The 15,552-nt window shown below is 44.2% G+C and overlaps 1 protein-coding gene across 2 annotated transcripts in view; it reads left to right on the forward strand.

Annotated features, from left to right (window-relative positions):
- The first annotated feature begins 690 nt into the window (after positions 1 to 690).
- Positions 691 to 15,552, forward strand: part of DYNC1LI2 (dynein cytoplasmic 1 light intermediate chain 2) — a 43,862-nt gene continuing 29,000 nt past the window's right edge. Inside the window, exons 1-4 of one of the 2 annotated variants that reach the window (XM_067540098.1) lie at positions 691 to 851; positions 1,937 to 2,010; positions 2,800 to 2,916; positions 9,525 to 9,755. In XM_067540098.1, the coding sequence (XP_067396199.1) occupies positions 757 to 851; positions 1,937 to 2,010; positions 2,800 to 2,916; positions 9,525 to 9,755 (517 nt within the window). In that variant the 5' untranslated portion in view covers positions 691 to 756. The remainder of the gene's footprint in view (positions 852 to 1,936; positions 2,011 to 2,799; positions 2,917 to 9,524; positions 9,756 to 15,552) is intronic. The other variant, XM_067540097.1, reaches the window with a different exon arrangement.

A 15,552-nucleotide genomic window follows, 5' to 3' on the forward strand; every position in this document is an offset into this window, starting at 1 on the left:
GAGTGGGCATAAACAGCCTCTTCCAACACTCACTCACCAGCAACTACGGGGACAAGGAAAAGTCTAAGAACCATGAATCTCCCACACCCTTAGCAACATTGAATCAGTAGTAAGAAGCACAGTAAAAAGAGATGGAGATGGATGTCTCAGATTTCCACTGCTTTGTTTTTGGACATGGCATCTAGTTGTCCACATAAGCAAGTAGTACTAGAGATGTTCAGAAAAAGGCTCACAACTTCTTCAAAGGGAAGAAACTTATCATCTCTGCACAAGAGATCAGAGCTGGAAAGATTCAGTTTTAGAGGTCAAAGTTTCCAAAGGTTAAGAGTGAATTAAAAGCCGTGGGTGAATATGGGGCGCTGCTCTCTACAGACACCAGGAGGCGCTGCGACAGTGAGAGCTCTGAGAGCGCTGAGGACACTAACCCTGTGGACGCTAGGGGGCGCTGTTCCCGGCAGACACTGGGAGCTCTGAGAACCCCGCGGGCGCTAGGCGGCGGCTCCTAACAGACGCTAAACTCGTAGCTGCCCGTGTCGGTGCCTGACCGGATCGGCGTGCCATTCGGGGCCCGGGCCCCCGCAGGTCCTGCCCTGGGCTGAGGACTCTGTTGAGCCGCGGGGTTGAGGGTTTGGGCGGGGCGCGGTGTCTCCCGGGAGAGAGGCGCCGCCAGGACAGCCCAGTCCGGCGGGTCCTCGGCGGGCCCGGGTGAGGTCACTCTTTGTGGTGGCTCCGCTCGCTCAGGCGGCTGTTGGCAAGATGGCGCCGGTGCTGGTGGAGAAGAAGTTGCTGGGGCCGGAGGCGGCCGGGGCCGCCGACATCCTGAGCGAGGAGGAGGAGGGGCAGAACCTGTGGTGAGCGGGGCCGGGAGTTCGCCCCTGCAGCTCCCGAGTGTGGGGCGGGGGCCGGGCCGGGCCGGGCCGGGGCCGGTTGTTGCTTCCTCAGCGGAGCGGGCGGGGGCCGGGTCCCCTCCCGGAGTGCCCGGGGGAGCGGGTGGCGGCTGGGCCGCGGCCCTGCAGTGTCAGGCTCAGGAGGGAGCGGCGGGACTGTGGAGAAGGGAGGGGCTGCGGGGCTCTGCTCCCTGCCTGCTCACGGTGACTAAGGCAGCTTGGGCCGCCAGCGCCGCCGCAGCCAAGGGGCGAGTCTCTGTCTCCCCGTCGTACCGTGCCCCGCCTGCTCCCGGCTTGGCCCTCGGGGCTGGCGCGGGCTCGCCCCGGCCGCGGCTCGGAAGCAGAGCTGGGGCGCAGGGGCGAGAGAGGCCGGTGCTGCCGGAGCGGGAGGGAGGGAGAAGGGATTGAAGGCGTGGGCTCGGCCCTGCGTTGCTTTGGCCAAGCCTTCCTCGGGTGACTCGCCCTGCGGCTTTCCGGGACTGAAGCCCCTCGGCGGCCCTGGCCAGAGGTCGCCTCAGACTTCCTGGATGGGGACTAGGCGAGTGATGAGAATGATTTGCCTGTAGTCACACAGCAAATCATGGCAGAGCTGGGGATGCTCCTTCGCCTCCCAGCCCTTGGCTTTCACCACTAAGTGATCTATCTGATTTCATCTCCTGCTATTCAGGGCAACAGAATAACTGGCTTTCACTAGACATCCAAACAGTCTAACGCAGACCACTCAGGCAGTCAGCAGTGTGACAGCTTTAGGTTGTCTTGCAGTTACAAGGCCTATTCATTAGGGGTTCAAGTTTGTAAAAAAGCCTTTGCTGTTAAATATGTCATTGAGACACTGTAACGTTCTTTGTCATAAAAGTGAGCAGCTCTGGTAGCTGCCTTTCAGATTCATCTGAGTATCTATCTGAATAATTTTATTTAGTAGATAAAATGGATGCCATTTGACAGGTCTGTTTAAATATCTGCTCATAAGGTCTTTGGGGCTGAGGTTTATCTGACTTTTCTTTTTGGGTGCCCCACTGGCAAACTAACGAGTGGTGTTGTCCCCATAGGTCCTCAATACTGAGTGAAGTTTCCACCCGGTCCAGGTCTAAATTACCATCAGGCAAAAACATTCTTGTTTTTGGTGAGTAGTATCTGTAAGCATTGGAGGGTGTTGATTTCTTAGAAACAATAAAGTATGGTTCACACAAAATAGAATTGGGGGGGCATGTTAAATGTTTTTGAAATGGTTCAAAACTTTGTGTGGACAAAACCATGAGTGGATGTTCTTAATTTGACTTAAAACCTGTCGGATATCAGTTTAGCTTGCATTAGTAAAAGTATAGGTGCAAGCTAACCCAGTATAATAGGGTATAGATATGCATTTGCACTGATTTAACTAAATTAGTTTTTAAAGTAACTTTAGTTAAATGGTTGCAAAGTCTGAGTATAGACAAGGCCCTTTTGTTGGGGTAACATTGGTCCATGATGGATGATCATCATTTTTATTTTATTTTTTTTCAGGTGGCAGACGTAGTAAATCTGGGATCCCCAGGTTGGGTGGGATTTGAAAGTTGCTCTGGAACTGGCTTTGCTTATACTGGGGATTAAGATGTGGCATATCAAATATATCAGTTGATGTTAGTAAGATATAAACAAACTGACTTTAATTTCATGAGGGGCTGATTAGTGAACTGTCTAGCCTCATGCTATTAGACTCTGTATATTCAAACTAATAGAATATATATTTGATCAGTGGAGCTGCTCTTCTCACTTGTCAACCTATAAATTAACAAATTTAGCTCCCATACTTGAAGAAGGGGAAACACAAGAACCCTTTAAAAATTCTGACTTCTTAAGCTTTCTTAGAAAATCTTACCTGTAATGAATAAACTTCTGAATTTATCTTTTTGCTGTACAAACTTATTGACAGGTGATGACGGTTCAGGTAAAACAACACTTATGGCTAAAGTACAGGGAGCAGAGCACAGCAAGAAAGGAAGAGGACTGGAATATCTATACCTAAATATTCATGATGAAGACAGAGATGGTAAGTTACTTACTTCCACAAGTAATCTTTTGCTGCAGTTGAGTAGTTGACACATTTTCATAATCATTATGGGTGTCCCTGGTGTATCTGGATTACAGCCAAGTAGCTGGTTCAGCATTCCCTTGCTGTATACGTTGTAAGATATTGATATGGCTCATAAAAGAAAAATGCATTTCACACGCAGAGTATGGTCTCTTTCTCTGCCCTTCTCATAGTCTGGCCAAGGAAAAACACCCTAGAACAACTTGTTCTCAGAGGATCCATTTACTTGCAGGGTGGCTTTTTGCTGATGCTGATTTACTAGTAAGTTATCCATCCTGCTCACACTCAAATAAAGGTGCATACCCAGTCTTGAGCTACAGGAAAGATTCTTAATACATCTAAGAGCAACCAGGATATTAAACATGGATTTTATAACTTTTTTTGTAGCCAAAAATTTTTTTAACAAAGTTTTATGTTAGGTTATACTCTTCTGTATCCTGTGCCTTTGGTTAGGTTGTTTCCATTGACTACATAATGGAGAAATTCCAGCAAGCATAGTTAGGTGAGTGAAAAGGCGATCTTAAGCCTCTGACAGAACCAATATTTCCTTTTCTCCAAACTGGGGCTTGTCTTTCCTCTTTTCTTCCTCTTCCACTTCCCAAAACTTGTTGCTAGTTTTATTACAGCTGTTCTCCAGCACACTGGAGGCAAGAGACAAGTTAACTAAAAGAAGCAGCACGGTCTAGTGAGTAAAGCACTGGTCTGAGGGTCAGGAGAGCTTGATGTTCTGCCACAGACCTGCTGTTTGGTCTTGCACAAGTCACTTTACCTCTCTGTGCCTCAGTTTCCTTATCTGTAAGGTGGGAATATTGATATCAGCCATTGTTTGTAAATGCTTTGAGCTCTCTGGATGAAAGTGATAATGGTATTGCTCTTCTGTGCCCCTGAAAATAGATGACCATGGTGGAAGTGCATTGGCCAGATTGCTGCTTGTATGTAGGACTGACACACCTCATGCTCACATTGTTAGTCAGCAGAGGCTCTGTACCTTCCTTGCCAAAGGTGACTTATGAGTCCTGCTTCTTGATTCCAGAGACCACTAAAGAAGTCTGCAGTACAGCCATGGACTTCAGACTTCCGTGCGCACCAAGACCTCACCAGCTCCAAAAAAAAAAAACCTTTTGTGCTGAAACTTTAAGTGCTGAGGCCAATCTTAGCTTCTCAGGAACCCATTTGATGCAGCTCTTTTATCAATGTTGAGAACTCCTTTAGTATCAAAGAAGATACTGTGCAAGCATCTACTGGTGTGTTGGTGCTGGAGACTACTTTGATATCAAACAGCTTTTTTTGTTATGCTCTGAAAAAGATGGTACCATAGCATGAAGCTGTTGGTGTGGAGCTGTCTTTGGTGCTGTTTTCTAAACTTCAAGCATGTCTTTGCTTAGGAAGTACTTTAGGACTGCTATCATCAGCACTTAGATGCAAAGGCAAGAAAGAAAGACATGCCGATGGGATACTAGTGCTAGAATTCTTAGCACCAACTTCAGAAAATGAAGACTTACAAGTTCAGGAACCACATGGCTAAATTGGCTGCCTTGGCACTGTCAGAAGTAAGCTTCGTTTGCTGTTGCCAGTCTCTAGGATTCCTGTGGTCATCTCCACTCTGACTAGTGTAGAATCAGCAGGGCAGGTGGTTGGGTCTCTGAGTGCTCCTTCTGGAGAAGGCTATGTTAACTTGTTGTCATCTGATATGGATATCAAGGAGGAGTCTCCACTAAGGCCTTGGTTTTGTGTTGTCCTGATTGATAGGCCGGAAGGCTTAATGAACAACTTTCAAGGACAGGTGCTTTGACATCTTGGCTCTCATTCTTGGGCTCATTGAGGCAACCCTCTTCAGGCTGTCATGCTGTATTTGACCCATGGGCTATGTGGTCTTGCTGGCAGAGATGGTTCTCTTTATGCGTGGGGGTCTGGTGATAATTAATCAGTCATAAAACCTGCTGCAACTTAACCACCTTCACTGCTTTGGGAAAGGCAGATGGGTATCTTCATTGCTACCTTGTTTGCCACCCAAATGGGTGCTAACATCTGCAGTATTGTCCATTCTATTGGTCATTGTTCCTGACTGCTTGCCTCCTTCAGAGGAAGATGGGGAAGGGACTTGGGATCTGCAACAGTACTTTCAACTATTGGGAAAGGATTGCTCGCTTCTCAGTCTCTCCTAAGCATATGCTACTGGGTAACTGGGAGAGTACCAATTTCCTCTTTGGGGACAAATCCTCTTTAATCAACCACCTTTCTGAAGAGCAGAAAAAGGCAGCAAAGGAACTGGGACGTGAAAGGCATGCAGTGTTAATAACATCAATTGAGTAGCTTATGGTGTTTCAGACTTGTACAGTAGCATCAATATCTTTTCTGAGATGGTATGTCTGAGTCGAGTCATCAGGGACTCAGTAGGGACTCAGGTCTGTGTTAAAGATCAACAAGACATTGGTGGAAAATGAAGGGCACCAAGTCAACACTAGCTCCCTGGAACTCCTTCAGTGAAGCATGAAGAGGATGGCCTTTTGTATCTTTCTTTGGTTCTAAAGACCATTATCTGATACGTTCAGGTGTTCAGAAGAGTCTTAATCTTGGGAGGAAAATGCAAAATACTTTGGGCAGAGAGATGGCTCATCTGCCCTTCCGACCTTATCTAGTCTTAAGCAATCAAGTTTGCAGTCTTGCTGCTAATGAGTCCAAAGCCAGATAAACTCTTATTTTCCTCCTTTCACCCCTTTCTTTTCTCTTCCCTCCCTCCAAAATCCTATTTAAGCATTGTTTAATTCATTTTCTTGCAACTTTAAGTAGAATAACTATAGATTGCAAGGCACTAGAAACTTACCTGGAAGATGTCATTCTTATTTTTGTTTTTTCTATCATACCAGTAGTATCTGCCCAATTTTTGGGAGTGATTGACATCTGTCTTGGGTGCCAAGGTATTCATGTAGTCCTTTATTTTGATAACTGACCAATTCAGGCCAGTTATTAGTCATTCAACATTACATGCACAAAATTGTGGTCCGTAGGTCTTCAGACATATTGGAACAAATCCACGACTGTATCTCTACCTGAAGAATCTCCTTCATAAGGTGCTATCCCCTACTCTATCTAGGCCAAGGCCTCATTCCAGAAAAGAGGTTCAGGGACACTTGGCAAGCAAGAGGATCCTCCAAGATTAATGAGACTCTACCTGAAGTTAATGTAGTTTCTTCCACATACATGACATTTCAGCTGATGTGTACACTGGTTGTTAGCAAAATTCACTCAGAATGTGAATGACCTGGGAGCTCTATATTCCTTTGAGAGTTTCCTAGATCCTCTATTGGTGAGAGTTCCCAGGCAATGTGATGGTGTTAATTTCAGTCTCTTTCCCTGCCTGTTGTGATCTCAACCAATACATCTCATCCAGGCAGGGGAGCCCATTTTCAAGGGCTAATGTAAACAGTGGAACATGTGGGAGATGAGCTCTGTTACAGCATATTTATTTATAAAGTGGCTTTTAAAATCTTTGCTGCCACTGATCAAGGGCAGTGAAATTCAGGTGATAATGAACAACAAGACCGCATCATATTACATCAGGAAGTGGTGAAGTTGCAGCAGACAGTGGCAGTGTGGGATTGGTGCATAGCGTATTACACTATAGATAACATGTAGAAAGAGCATACTATCAGACTGTTTCATACTGCAGGAGCAGTATGAGCAGATTTTGACCATGGCAGACATGGTTAAAGTAGGGCCATTCTTCTATGGTTGCATTGCTATTTGTCACAGAGATTAGTCTTAACTTCAGAGCAATTCTGGGCAAGATTGTAGCACAGATGTGTTCTGGTTGGACTAGTTGCTCCAGCATGAAACAGATGCCATTAGTACACATGCCTCTCTATTTCTCTTGTGATGAGGCTCCTATGTCATTGGAGCTGCCATTTCAGGAAGATTGTTTTGTCTTGCAACCCATTTTGCAGTTGCTTCACTTCATGGCTTGAAACTTTTGACCTGATATGCCACATGTAAATGCAGGAGATTCAGCTGCAATAGAGAGAGCCTTTTCCACATTTGAGTGACATTTCACTATAGATGGTTTTCTCAGTTATTCTACTACCTGAAATCTGTTTCCATATTCTGCCTCCATTAATTTTTTTATTTTTTGTACCCTAAATCCATTTGGCCTCCTTTTATCTGAACAAATTGCACCTGTCTGCCATTTCAGTATATGATCTGCTAAATGTTTGATTCTGCATTCAGTCATCTCATTGTCACAACTTTCCTGAAAGATCTGGTTAACATCTTCCTATCATGGAAGTGGTTCTGACTGGTGGGATGTTGCCATGATGCTGATAAAGTTGATAGACACACTATTCAAATCTTGCAAGAATGCTCTTTATACTATTTGTTTATATGTACTTACACCTAAAAGAAATGTGAATTGCAAGCTTGACTGCTGATCTTCTTTGTCCTTGTCCCTCAGGACAAAGTACAAGTTTTGTCCTGAATCTTCATCCCACATTAAACCGAAATGGTGTCTAAGTTCGACACAAATTAGACTTGTAGTGTTCTTCCCAGCAACTTGATTTTACATAAATAAACTGTCTCCATATACTGGATGCTAAGGTAGCTTTGAGCTGCTGTTTAGATGGGACTAAGGCATTTAGACTATAGCTGTTTGTAAAGCCACTTCTTAGGCACATGCTCAGTGGATTAGGCTGTGTAATGAGACATGATTTGTTAGCTAGAGTCTTAGAGCCCATGCTACCATGGTTAAGACAGCATCGATTTAAATGTTTTTCTATTGTAGAAGTCTGTGCAGTTGCTAGCTGGAATTGTGTACGTGAATGTATACAAAACCACACACCTTGTATGTAGAACTTCATTTTTTATGTTAACTTTGAGAAAGAAATACTACAATTCATGTTTTAATTAAAAATTCTCAGTCCACCTTTCTGGAGCTTGTACCATTTGCTAGACTTCCACAACTGGAAATGCAGGTGACACTTCTAAAAAATAGAATATGGTTGCTAAACATAACTTTGCCTCTGCATGTTTACATTACCCACCCAACTTCCCCTCTGTACTCTCACAGGACTTCTGGGTTTAGCAGAAAGGATTGAGGCAGTAGGGCTGCGTGGCCTTTGTATAACTTCAGCTCTAAACATTCAGTGCTGTGAGAGTACTTCTCTGGCCCCAATGAGCACTGCTTTCTAGAGGTTCCAGAAGCTTGATAGGTTCTGGGGGGAGCAGATCTCTCAAGTGAGAATATGCAGCAACAAAACTCCCCAAGAACCACATTTATTGTGGTAAGTAACTGTTTCAAGTAAGCGGATACTACTAGGAAGCACAGATGGGAGACCAGACATCTTTAATCTAATTAAAAGCATAACCATTGACCTATTTTCTGGGTTGATGGTACTTGGATAACTTAACTGAACTAAAGCCATGCAGTAAATCCACTTTCGTCTATTCTTGAATTCTTAATTTTTTAAGAGACTGCTACTTAAGTCACAGTTTAAAAAAAAAAAAAAAAAAAAAAAGCCACTGTGATATAGAAAGTGGTAAAAAAAAATTTTAACCATATAAGTTCTCTGTGTGCTCAATCTTTTATCCTATTCATCTTTCTAAAGTATCCTGATAAAATCTCAAGTGGGTAACTCTGGCTTAACTATGTGAGGATGGCCAAATTCACTGTACTTTAGATCATTTAAGCTGCAGCTTGTGCCAACTGAGTTTTAAAAACAAAATGTGGAGTCATCTTAGAATATATACTGAACAGTAGACTTAAAATAAATACAGATCTTAAATGGAAAGTTTGAATTCTCATGTTGCAAGTAAGTATTATCATGAAAACAAATCTTGCTACAAGAGTGGAATTCAGTGATTGGTAATATTACTTCCATGTTCTTTGCAAAATATTGGCTTGCATAAAAGATTAGAGGTGCAGGTGGAAGAGGCATTATAATTATATTTAAATTCTAGTTAGGCTTGTTAGTAAATTAATTGCTTTGATATCAGTATTTTCAATTTTATTAGAAATGTGTGTTTTAACCTCTTATGCTAGACTTGCAATACTTTGCAGGATTCTGGCTAAAGTTACTAGCAGCTAACACAGTGAAGCCTTAATCATATGCACAACTGTAATGATCTCATGACATACTTGGAATCCAGGTATGTGTACATATGCCAAACTCAGCAGTGCTGTATAACATATAAAGTGAATGTATTCAGTGTAATACACTAAGCAGAAAGTGTCCCTTTGTAAAAATAAAATATATCCTTGGCAAAAACCAGAGAACACAGATGCACATACCTCTTTGTTGCTATGTTAAAACCAAGATTCTTCCAGAAAGTAACAACTTATTTTACAGGGCCACTCCCAAATTGCATTGTAGGTGCTCTTTTTCTCTAAGGGATGGGCAGTACACATACACTCATTATGTTAAATGCGAACAGGCTGGTCTTGCTGGTAGCTAGCTTATGCTCATCTTCAATTTGGCATTGTAATACCATGTTGCTTTGCTGCTTACTGATGAGCTAATATGGCTGTAGCAAAAGGCACATTGGTTTGAGGTACAACTGCTCCTTTTCCATTTCAGATCACACTCGCTGTAATGTTTGGATTCTAGATGGGGACCTGTATCATAAAGGGCTCTTGAAGTTTGCTGTTTCTGCAGAAAACCTGCAAGAGACTCTAGTAGTCTTTGTGGCTGATATGTCTAAACCATGGACTGTTATGGAATCTCTACAAAAATGGGCCAGTGTCTTACGTGAGCACATTGATAAGTTGAAAATTCCCCCGGAAGAGATGAGAGACATGGAACAAAAATGTAAGTCTAGTTTGATTTTTTTTCTTAAATGGCTTTTTGCATTTTGATGACAGCTTGTTTAAACCATGTCTTGCTGGACTACTTCTGTAATGCATAGTACTTAAAAGCAGGAGCAGGCTAACTGTAAACTTCGAAGTTTTGACTGTAACACTGATTTTAAGTGAATGGGTTTTTTATCAAGAGTTTTAAAGAACTCTTCCAGCTTTTGATTGTACAGTATCTCGCTATAACACACTTTGAAATAGCAAATGTGGGCTATAGCAAATGCGGTCCCTGAATCCCACCTCCAGCCCCGGGGCTGCAAGGGAGGGCTGAGAGCTCCTCCAGCCCTGGGGGGCGAGGGGAGGAGGGGGAAGGAAGGGATGCTTTGAGAGCTCCTCCCACCCCGGAGCCATGGCAAGAGCTGACCGCACTCCTCAGGCCCTGTAGCCAGAGGAGCACTCTGTCCCGGCCACATCTCTGGGACCAGAGGAGTGCTGTCCCTTCCCTTCTCCCACTTCGTCCCTTAGAATGAGCCCTTGGGTATACCGAACAAATGGCTTGAATCCTCAGGGGTTTGTTATAGTGAGAATATGATGTATTCAGTATCAGAATACTAGTTGAGTTCATCATTCTTTGAGTAAAGGATGTAATGTTTCAAGCTGCCTTGTATTTGAGCCTTGGTGCTTTCATTGAAATAGACCAGTATTTAATCAGCCAATTTTATATATGATTAAGCTTTTTAAAAAATATCTACCAGAACAGACTCACACTTTTCTCTCTCTACTCAGTGTTGTGTGTAGCTATCTGTACATAAATGTAATGCTCACAGATACATGCTTTCTCTAATTCATTTCTACTTGCCTGGTTCTTTAGGGTTGGGCATCCATGGTTGTATATTGCAGTGTCAAACTCTGGAGTATGAATAGGTGAAAGAATGCTGTAATAGGATTTTGCAAGCTATAAACAAACCAGTCTTTAGTGTGGTGTAGAGAGGAAGGAAACACTAAAACACTGCCATTTTGAGGCTGGTGGTTTCGCTGTAACATAGTTTCTAAAGAACTACATTCCTGATTTGAAAAAGCTTCCGGATATATTCATGTGGCTGATCTCCTCAGAGGAACTCGTTAAAGATATTTGTCATTCTAAAATGTCAGCTGTCATTGGTCAGGGTTGTTTGCTACCTGAAAAAGCACTAAAAGCCTCACCAAATTGTGGGTTTCCCTGGTGCATATGTTTGTCTAAAGAAACTGGAATGATGCGTGATGTTGAGAGTGGAATGCAGTGGTACATAGGTAGAGCCCTGAAAACAGTTTGAACGCTTTTTTTTCCCAAGTGTGACAATAATTCTATATCTGGAGGCTCTTAAAGATTTTTAAGAGATTTCCAAGTGGAATGAGAAGATACAGTGTAATAAAGGATTGATGTATAGGAGTGAATTCTTAGGAAATAAGGCCAGGAGACTCACCATGTGGTGGTCCACAAAATGGTGTCAGTGTTGGAGAAAGCCTTCCCCTCCCAGTGAGGAAGTAAGCAGCAACTCAAGCAATACAGCATATAAGGAAGCCACCTAGCTAGAGAGCAGTGTGAGTGAGATGCATGTACTATTCTGTAGCTGGATGAGAGAGTAAAGTTACCTAGGCCACATCCATACCACGAGCGCTAGAATGGCAGAGAAACGGCTCTGGAATTATACTGCTGTATCCCTGTAATGTAGATGCAGACCACAGTGATAGACAGGGATTTTCCATTGCTGTAGCAACTTTACCTCTCCTAGCAACAGTAGTTAGGTTGACAGAAGCATTCTTGCTGCATCTACACTGGCATTGGCATCTGTGGTGCCCAAGAGTGTGGATTTTTCACAGACCTGACCACCCACTCTGTCACCCTAAGTCTTAAGTGTGGACCCAGGCCCATGGAAAATGATTTGGTGGTCATGGTGGATTCTGAGCTAAATGTGAGCTCCCAGTGTGATGCTGTAGCCAAAAAGGCCAATGCAATCCTTGGATGCGTAAACAGGGGGGGTCTTGAATAGGAGTAGAGAGATTATATTACTTCTGTATTTGGCACTGTTGCGACCACTGCTGGAATATGGTGTTTAGTTCTGGTGTGCACAGTTCAAGAATATTGGTGAATTGGAGAGGGTTCAGGGAGGAGCTGTGAGAATAATTAAAGGATTAGAAAACATATGTATTATAGTGATAGACCCGAGGAGTTCAATCTATTTAGCTTAACAAAGAGTAGGCCAAAGGATGACTTGATTGCAGTCTGTACATACCTACCTTGGAAACAAATACTTAATGGGCTCTTTCATCTAGCAGAAAAAAGATATAACATGAGCTGAAACTTGAAGTTAGAGAAATTCAGACTGGAAATAAGGCTTAAAATTGAGAGTAAATAACCATTGGAACAATTTACCAAGGATTATGGTAGATTCTCCATCACTGACTATTTTAAAATCAAGAGTAGATGTTTTTTCTAAAGGATATGCTCTAGTAATTAATTGCACACCAGTGGTAGGGTGGAGGTATGTTAAGGAGATAATGTTAAATCTATAATAGGCATTTTTAATGTGCCCATTATAGTGGTACCTTCTGTTGTGGGGGGCCTATTTTGTTCTACCTCTCCTATTTAAAGCAGAAGAAAAGTTGTTGGTTAAGTTGTAGCACTTCAAACCCACAAACTTGTTCTTTCCAATAAATGCCATTTGGCCGTGTTTTTTGAAAAGGCCGGATACATTATTGGAAATGATGAGGGAGCATGGAAACTATCTTTTTTGTATCTGATTCTTTGGTTTAACTGAGTTTTTTCAAACTTTTTTTCTGTTGAATCTGCTTTTAAAAATACTGTTGGGTGTATAATGCTATTGTAAAACTAAGTGCTGGGGAACTAGAGCTCTTGCAGTCTCTCCCTCCTCCTTCCTGCCACATCTAAGGCCTGGTCTACACTTACAATGGTGATCGACGTAATGCGGCTTACGTTGACCACCTAAAGCAGTGGTTCCCAACCTTGTTAGCTCAAGGTCCACAAATACCAGTGTTACTACTCTGAAGGACCAACAGTCTCCACCAGCAACCCTCCCTATGCCCCCCACTGTAGCCAGACAGAAGGAGTTCAGCGAGGAGGCTGCCTCCCTCCTCATTGATCTCCTGTACCCTGGCTGCAGCAGGCAAACCACACACATCCTGTAGCCCCATATGCTCCATGTCAGCAAAAAAATAAATTAGATATTTACGAGAAGATATTGCATGGTATGCTGGAGAAGGGCCACAGCAGGGATGCGCAGCAGTGCCGCGTTAAAATAAAAAAGCTGAGGCAGGCATATCAGAAAATTAGGGAGGTGAACAGTCGTTTTGGCTCATCACTGAAGATGTGCCGCTTTTATAAGGAGCTGCATGCGATTCTCGGCAGTGACCCCACCACTGTACCACTGCGCAGCATTGATACCTCCGAAGAATCCCAATCCAGGATGAATAAGGAGGACTCTGTGGACAAGGAGGATGAGAAGGGCAGGGGAGCAGGGTATCCATTCTCCCACAGAGCCAGAACCTGTTCGTTACCCCCAGAACAGCACAGCCGGGAACAGGACAGCATTACAGACCGAGATGCCGGGGAAGGCACATCTGGTGAGTGTGGGTAGCAAATTGCATTTCTGTGGTCATGTCCCCAGTCTAGCTTCTTATTTTGGGGGGAAAAGAGTTTGTGTTTTTGTGGGAATGGGCTTCCTGGGAGTTGGTAAACTTCAGCAGAGGGTTACCCCCTGAACAGAATATTTATGTGCACAGGGATGCTCCAAGAATCCTCCATGGATATCTTCAGGAAACTTTCATGTAGGTACTCCGCAATTCTTTGCAGAAGGTTTCTGGGGAGGGCAGCCTTATTTCTTCCACTACGATAGGACACTTTTCTCTACCACTCTGCTATTAAGTGAGCAGGCATCATTGCAGAACACAGCATAGCAGCGTAAGGGCCAGACCTATACCTCGATACTTGCAGGAAATCTTCCCTTTCCGCCTGCATTACCCTCAGGAGACTGATATCACACATGGTCACCTAGGGAAGATGGTACAAGTTTACAGTACCCGACCAGTATAGTCACTGCGTGTTATTCCCCTGCCGTGGATGGTGTCCCTGGGCCCCATACACAGACAATTCCAAGCCATGATACTGTTGGCATGGGCGTTATGGGTCTGGGAACTGGTGCCCCCCTTTTTTTTCTCCAGTGACACTTCACTCACACCCTCCTCCAATCCCTTTTGAGCAACTCCTCCCAAACCGGTCCTTGGGATGGTAAAGGATAGCCCAATGATCCTTCTCCTTGATTATATGTGGATTGGGGAAATTAGTACTATACAGACTTCCCTGTAATGGATGTAAGGGCCCCTTGCTTACCATGTCTGGAGCGGCACTCTGACCCGTTCAACAGGTACAGATTGATATGTGGGTCTGGCTTTGCCTTGTGAATATGTAAGGGAGTTCTTGGGGTCAGCTAACAACAGCAAGTTTGTGTTTGCTTGCCTTACAGTGGAAATCTCAGCCTTCACCCCATCTTCCACTCCAGCAGAGTGCCTTTTCCAGATTAGGAAGCGAGGGAAAAAGAACTCGGGATGACATGTTCAACGAACCAATGAAACGCCTCCACGGCTGCTGACATAGAGCTCAGAGCCTGGAGGATGTCCTTATCAGAAAAACTAAACATGGACATGGAACACAGAAAATCAGTGCAGGAGCATGCAACGCAGCAGAAGATGTTGAGTATTATCAGGGATCAGTCTGACATGCTGAGGCATCTGGTAGAGCTCCAGGAAGAACAGCACAGGACAGACTCCCTCTGCAGCCCCTGCACAATGCTCAGCCAACGAGCTGTTTCCCAGCCCCTACCCCCAAGCACTCTAGGAGGAGGTTGAGCAGGGTGCAGTACATGCTGCACTCCATGTCAGTGGAGGCGAGCAGAAAGAGACGACTGCCCCTTTAAGAACTAGGAATGTGTGTGATTTGCTGTTTGCACAGTCACACTTTGCACTGGCTGCCCAAGCAGCCTTATGAGAGTGTTAAATTATCTCCCCCCAATAACTGATCACCAATAACATTTTACTACTTTAAAAAACATTTCGCTTTATTCATGGAGAGTTTGGGGATCGCCAGTGGGGAAAGAGGGGGAGGGGGCCGATGGTGCAAAGGTGGGGGATGGGAACGGAAGGCACAGCACTGACAGAGACGTACATTACAGAGACGTTCATTCAAAAAATGGGTTTTCAATGCTTCCCTGAGGCGCATCGCTCTGCTGTTGACTTTTAACATAGCACTGGAATCTGGCTGCTCAAAATTAGCAGCCAGCCTATTAGCCTCCACAACCCAACCCTGGGGGAACTTCCCCCCCCTTTGTTTCACAAACATGGAGCACACAGCAGGCAGAGATAACTGTTGGGATGTTGCGTTCGCTGAGGTCTAACCTAGTGAAGAGGTGCCCGGTGCAGGGCTTCATTAGTCAAGAGAGCATGGGGTAGGCAGGATCTCCCAGGATCACTATTGGCATTTCAACATCGCCAATATTTATTTTTTGGTCAGGGAAGAAAGTGCCCACGTGCATCTTTTTGAACAGACCTGAGTTCCTAAAGATGTGTGTGTCATGCACCCTTCCAGACCACCCCACATTGATGTTGGTGAAACATCACCTGTGATCCACAAGGGCCTACAATGCCATTGAGACGTATCCCTTCCAGTTTATGTACTCTGTGGCAAGGTGATCTGGTGCTAAGATAGGGATATGCGTGCCATCTATCACCCCCCCACACACACACAGTTTGGGAACCCCATT

Source organism: Emydura macquarii, unplaced genomic scaffold (assembly GCF_026122565.2).
Source record: "Emydura macquarii macquarii isolate MOO-44397 ecotype Brisbane River unplaced genomic scaffold, CSIRO-AGI_Emac_v2 contig_561, whole genome shotgun sequence".
In the NCBI taxonomy this organism is placed as follows: domain Eukaryota; kingdom Metazoa; phylum Chordata; order Testudines; family Chelidae; genus Emydura; species Emydura macquarii.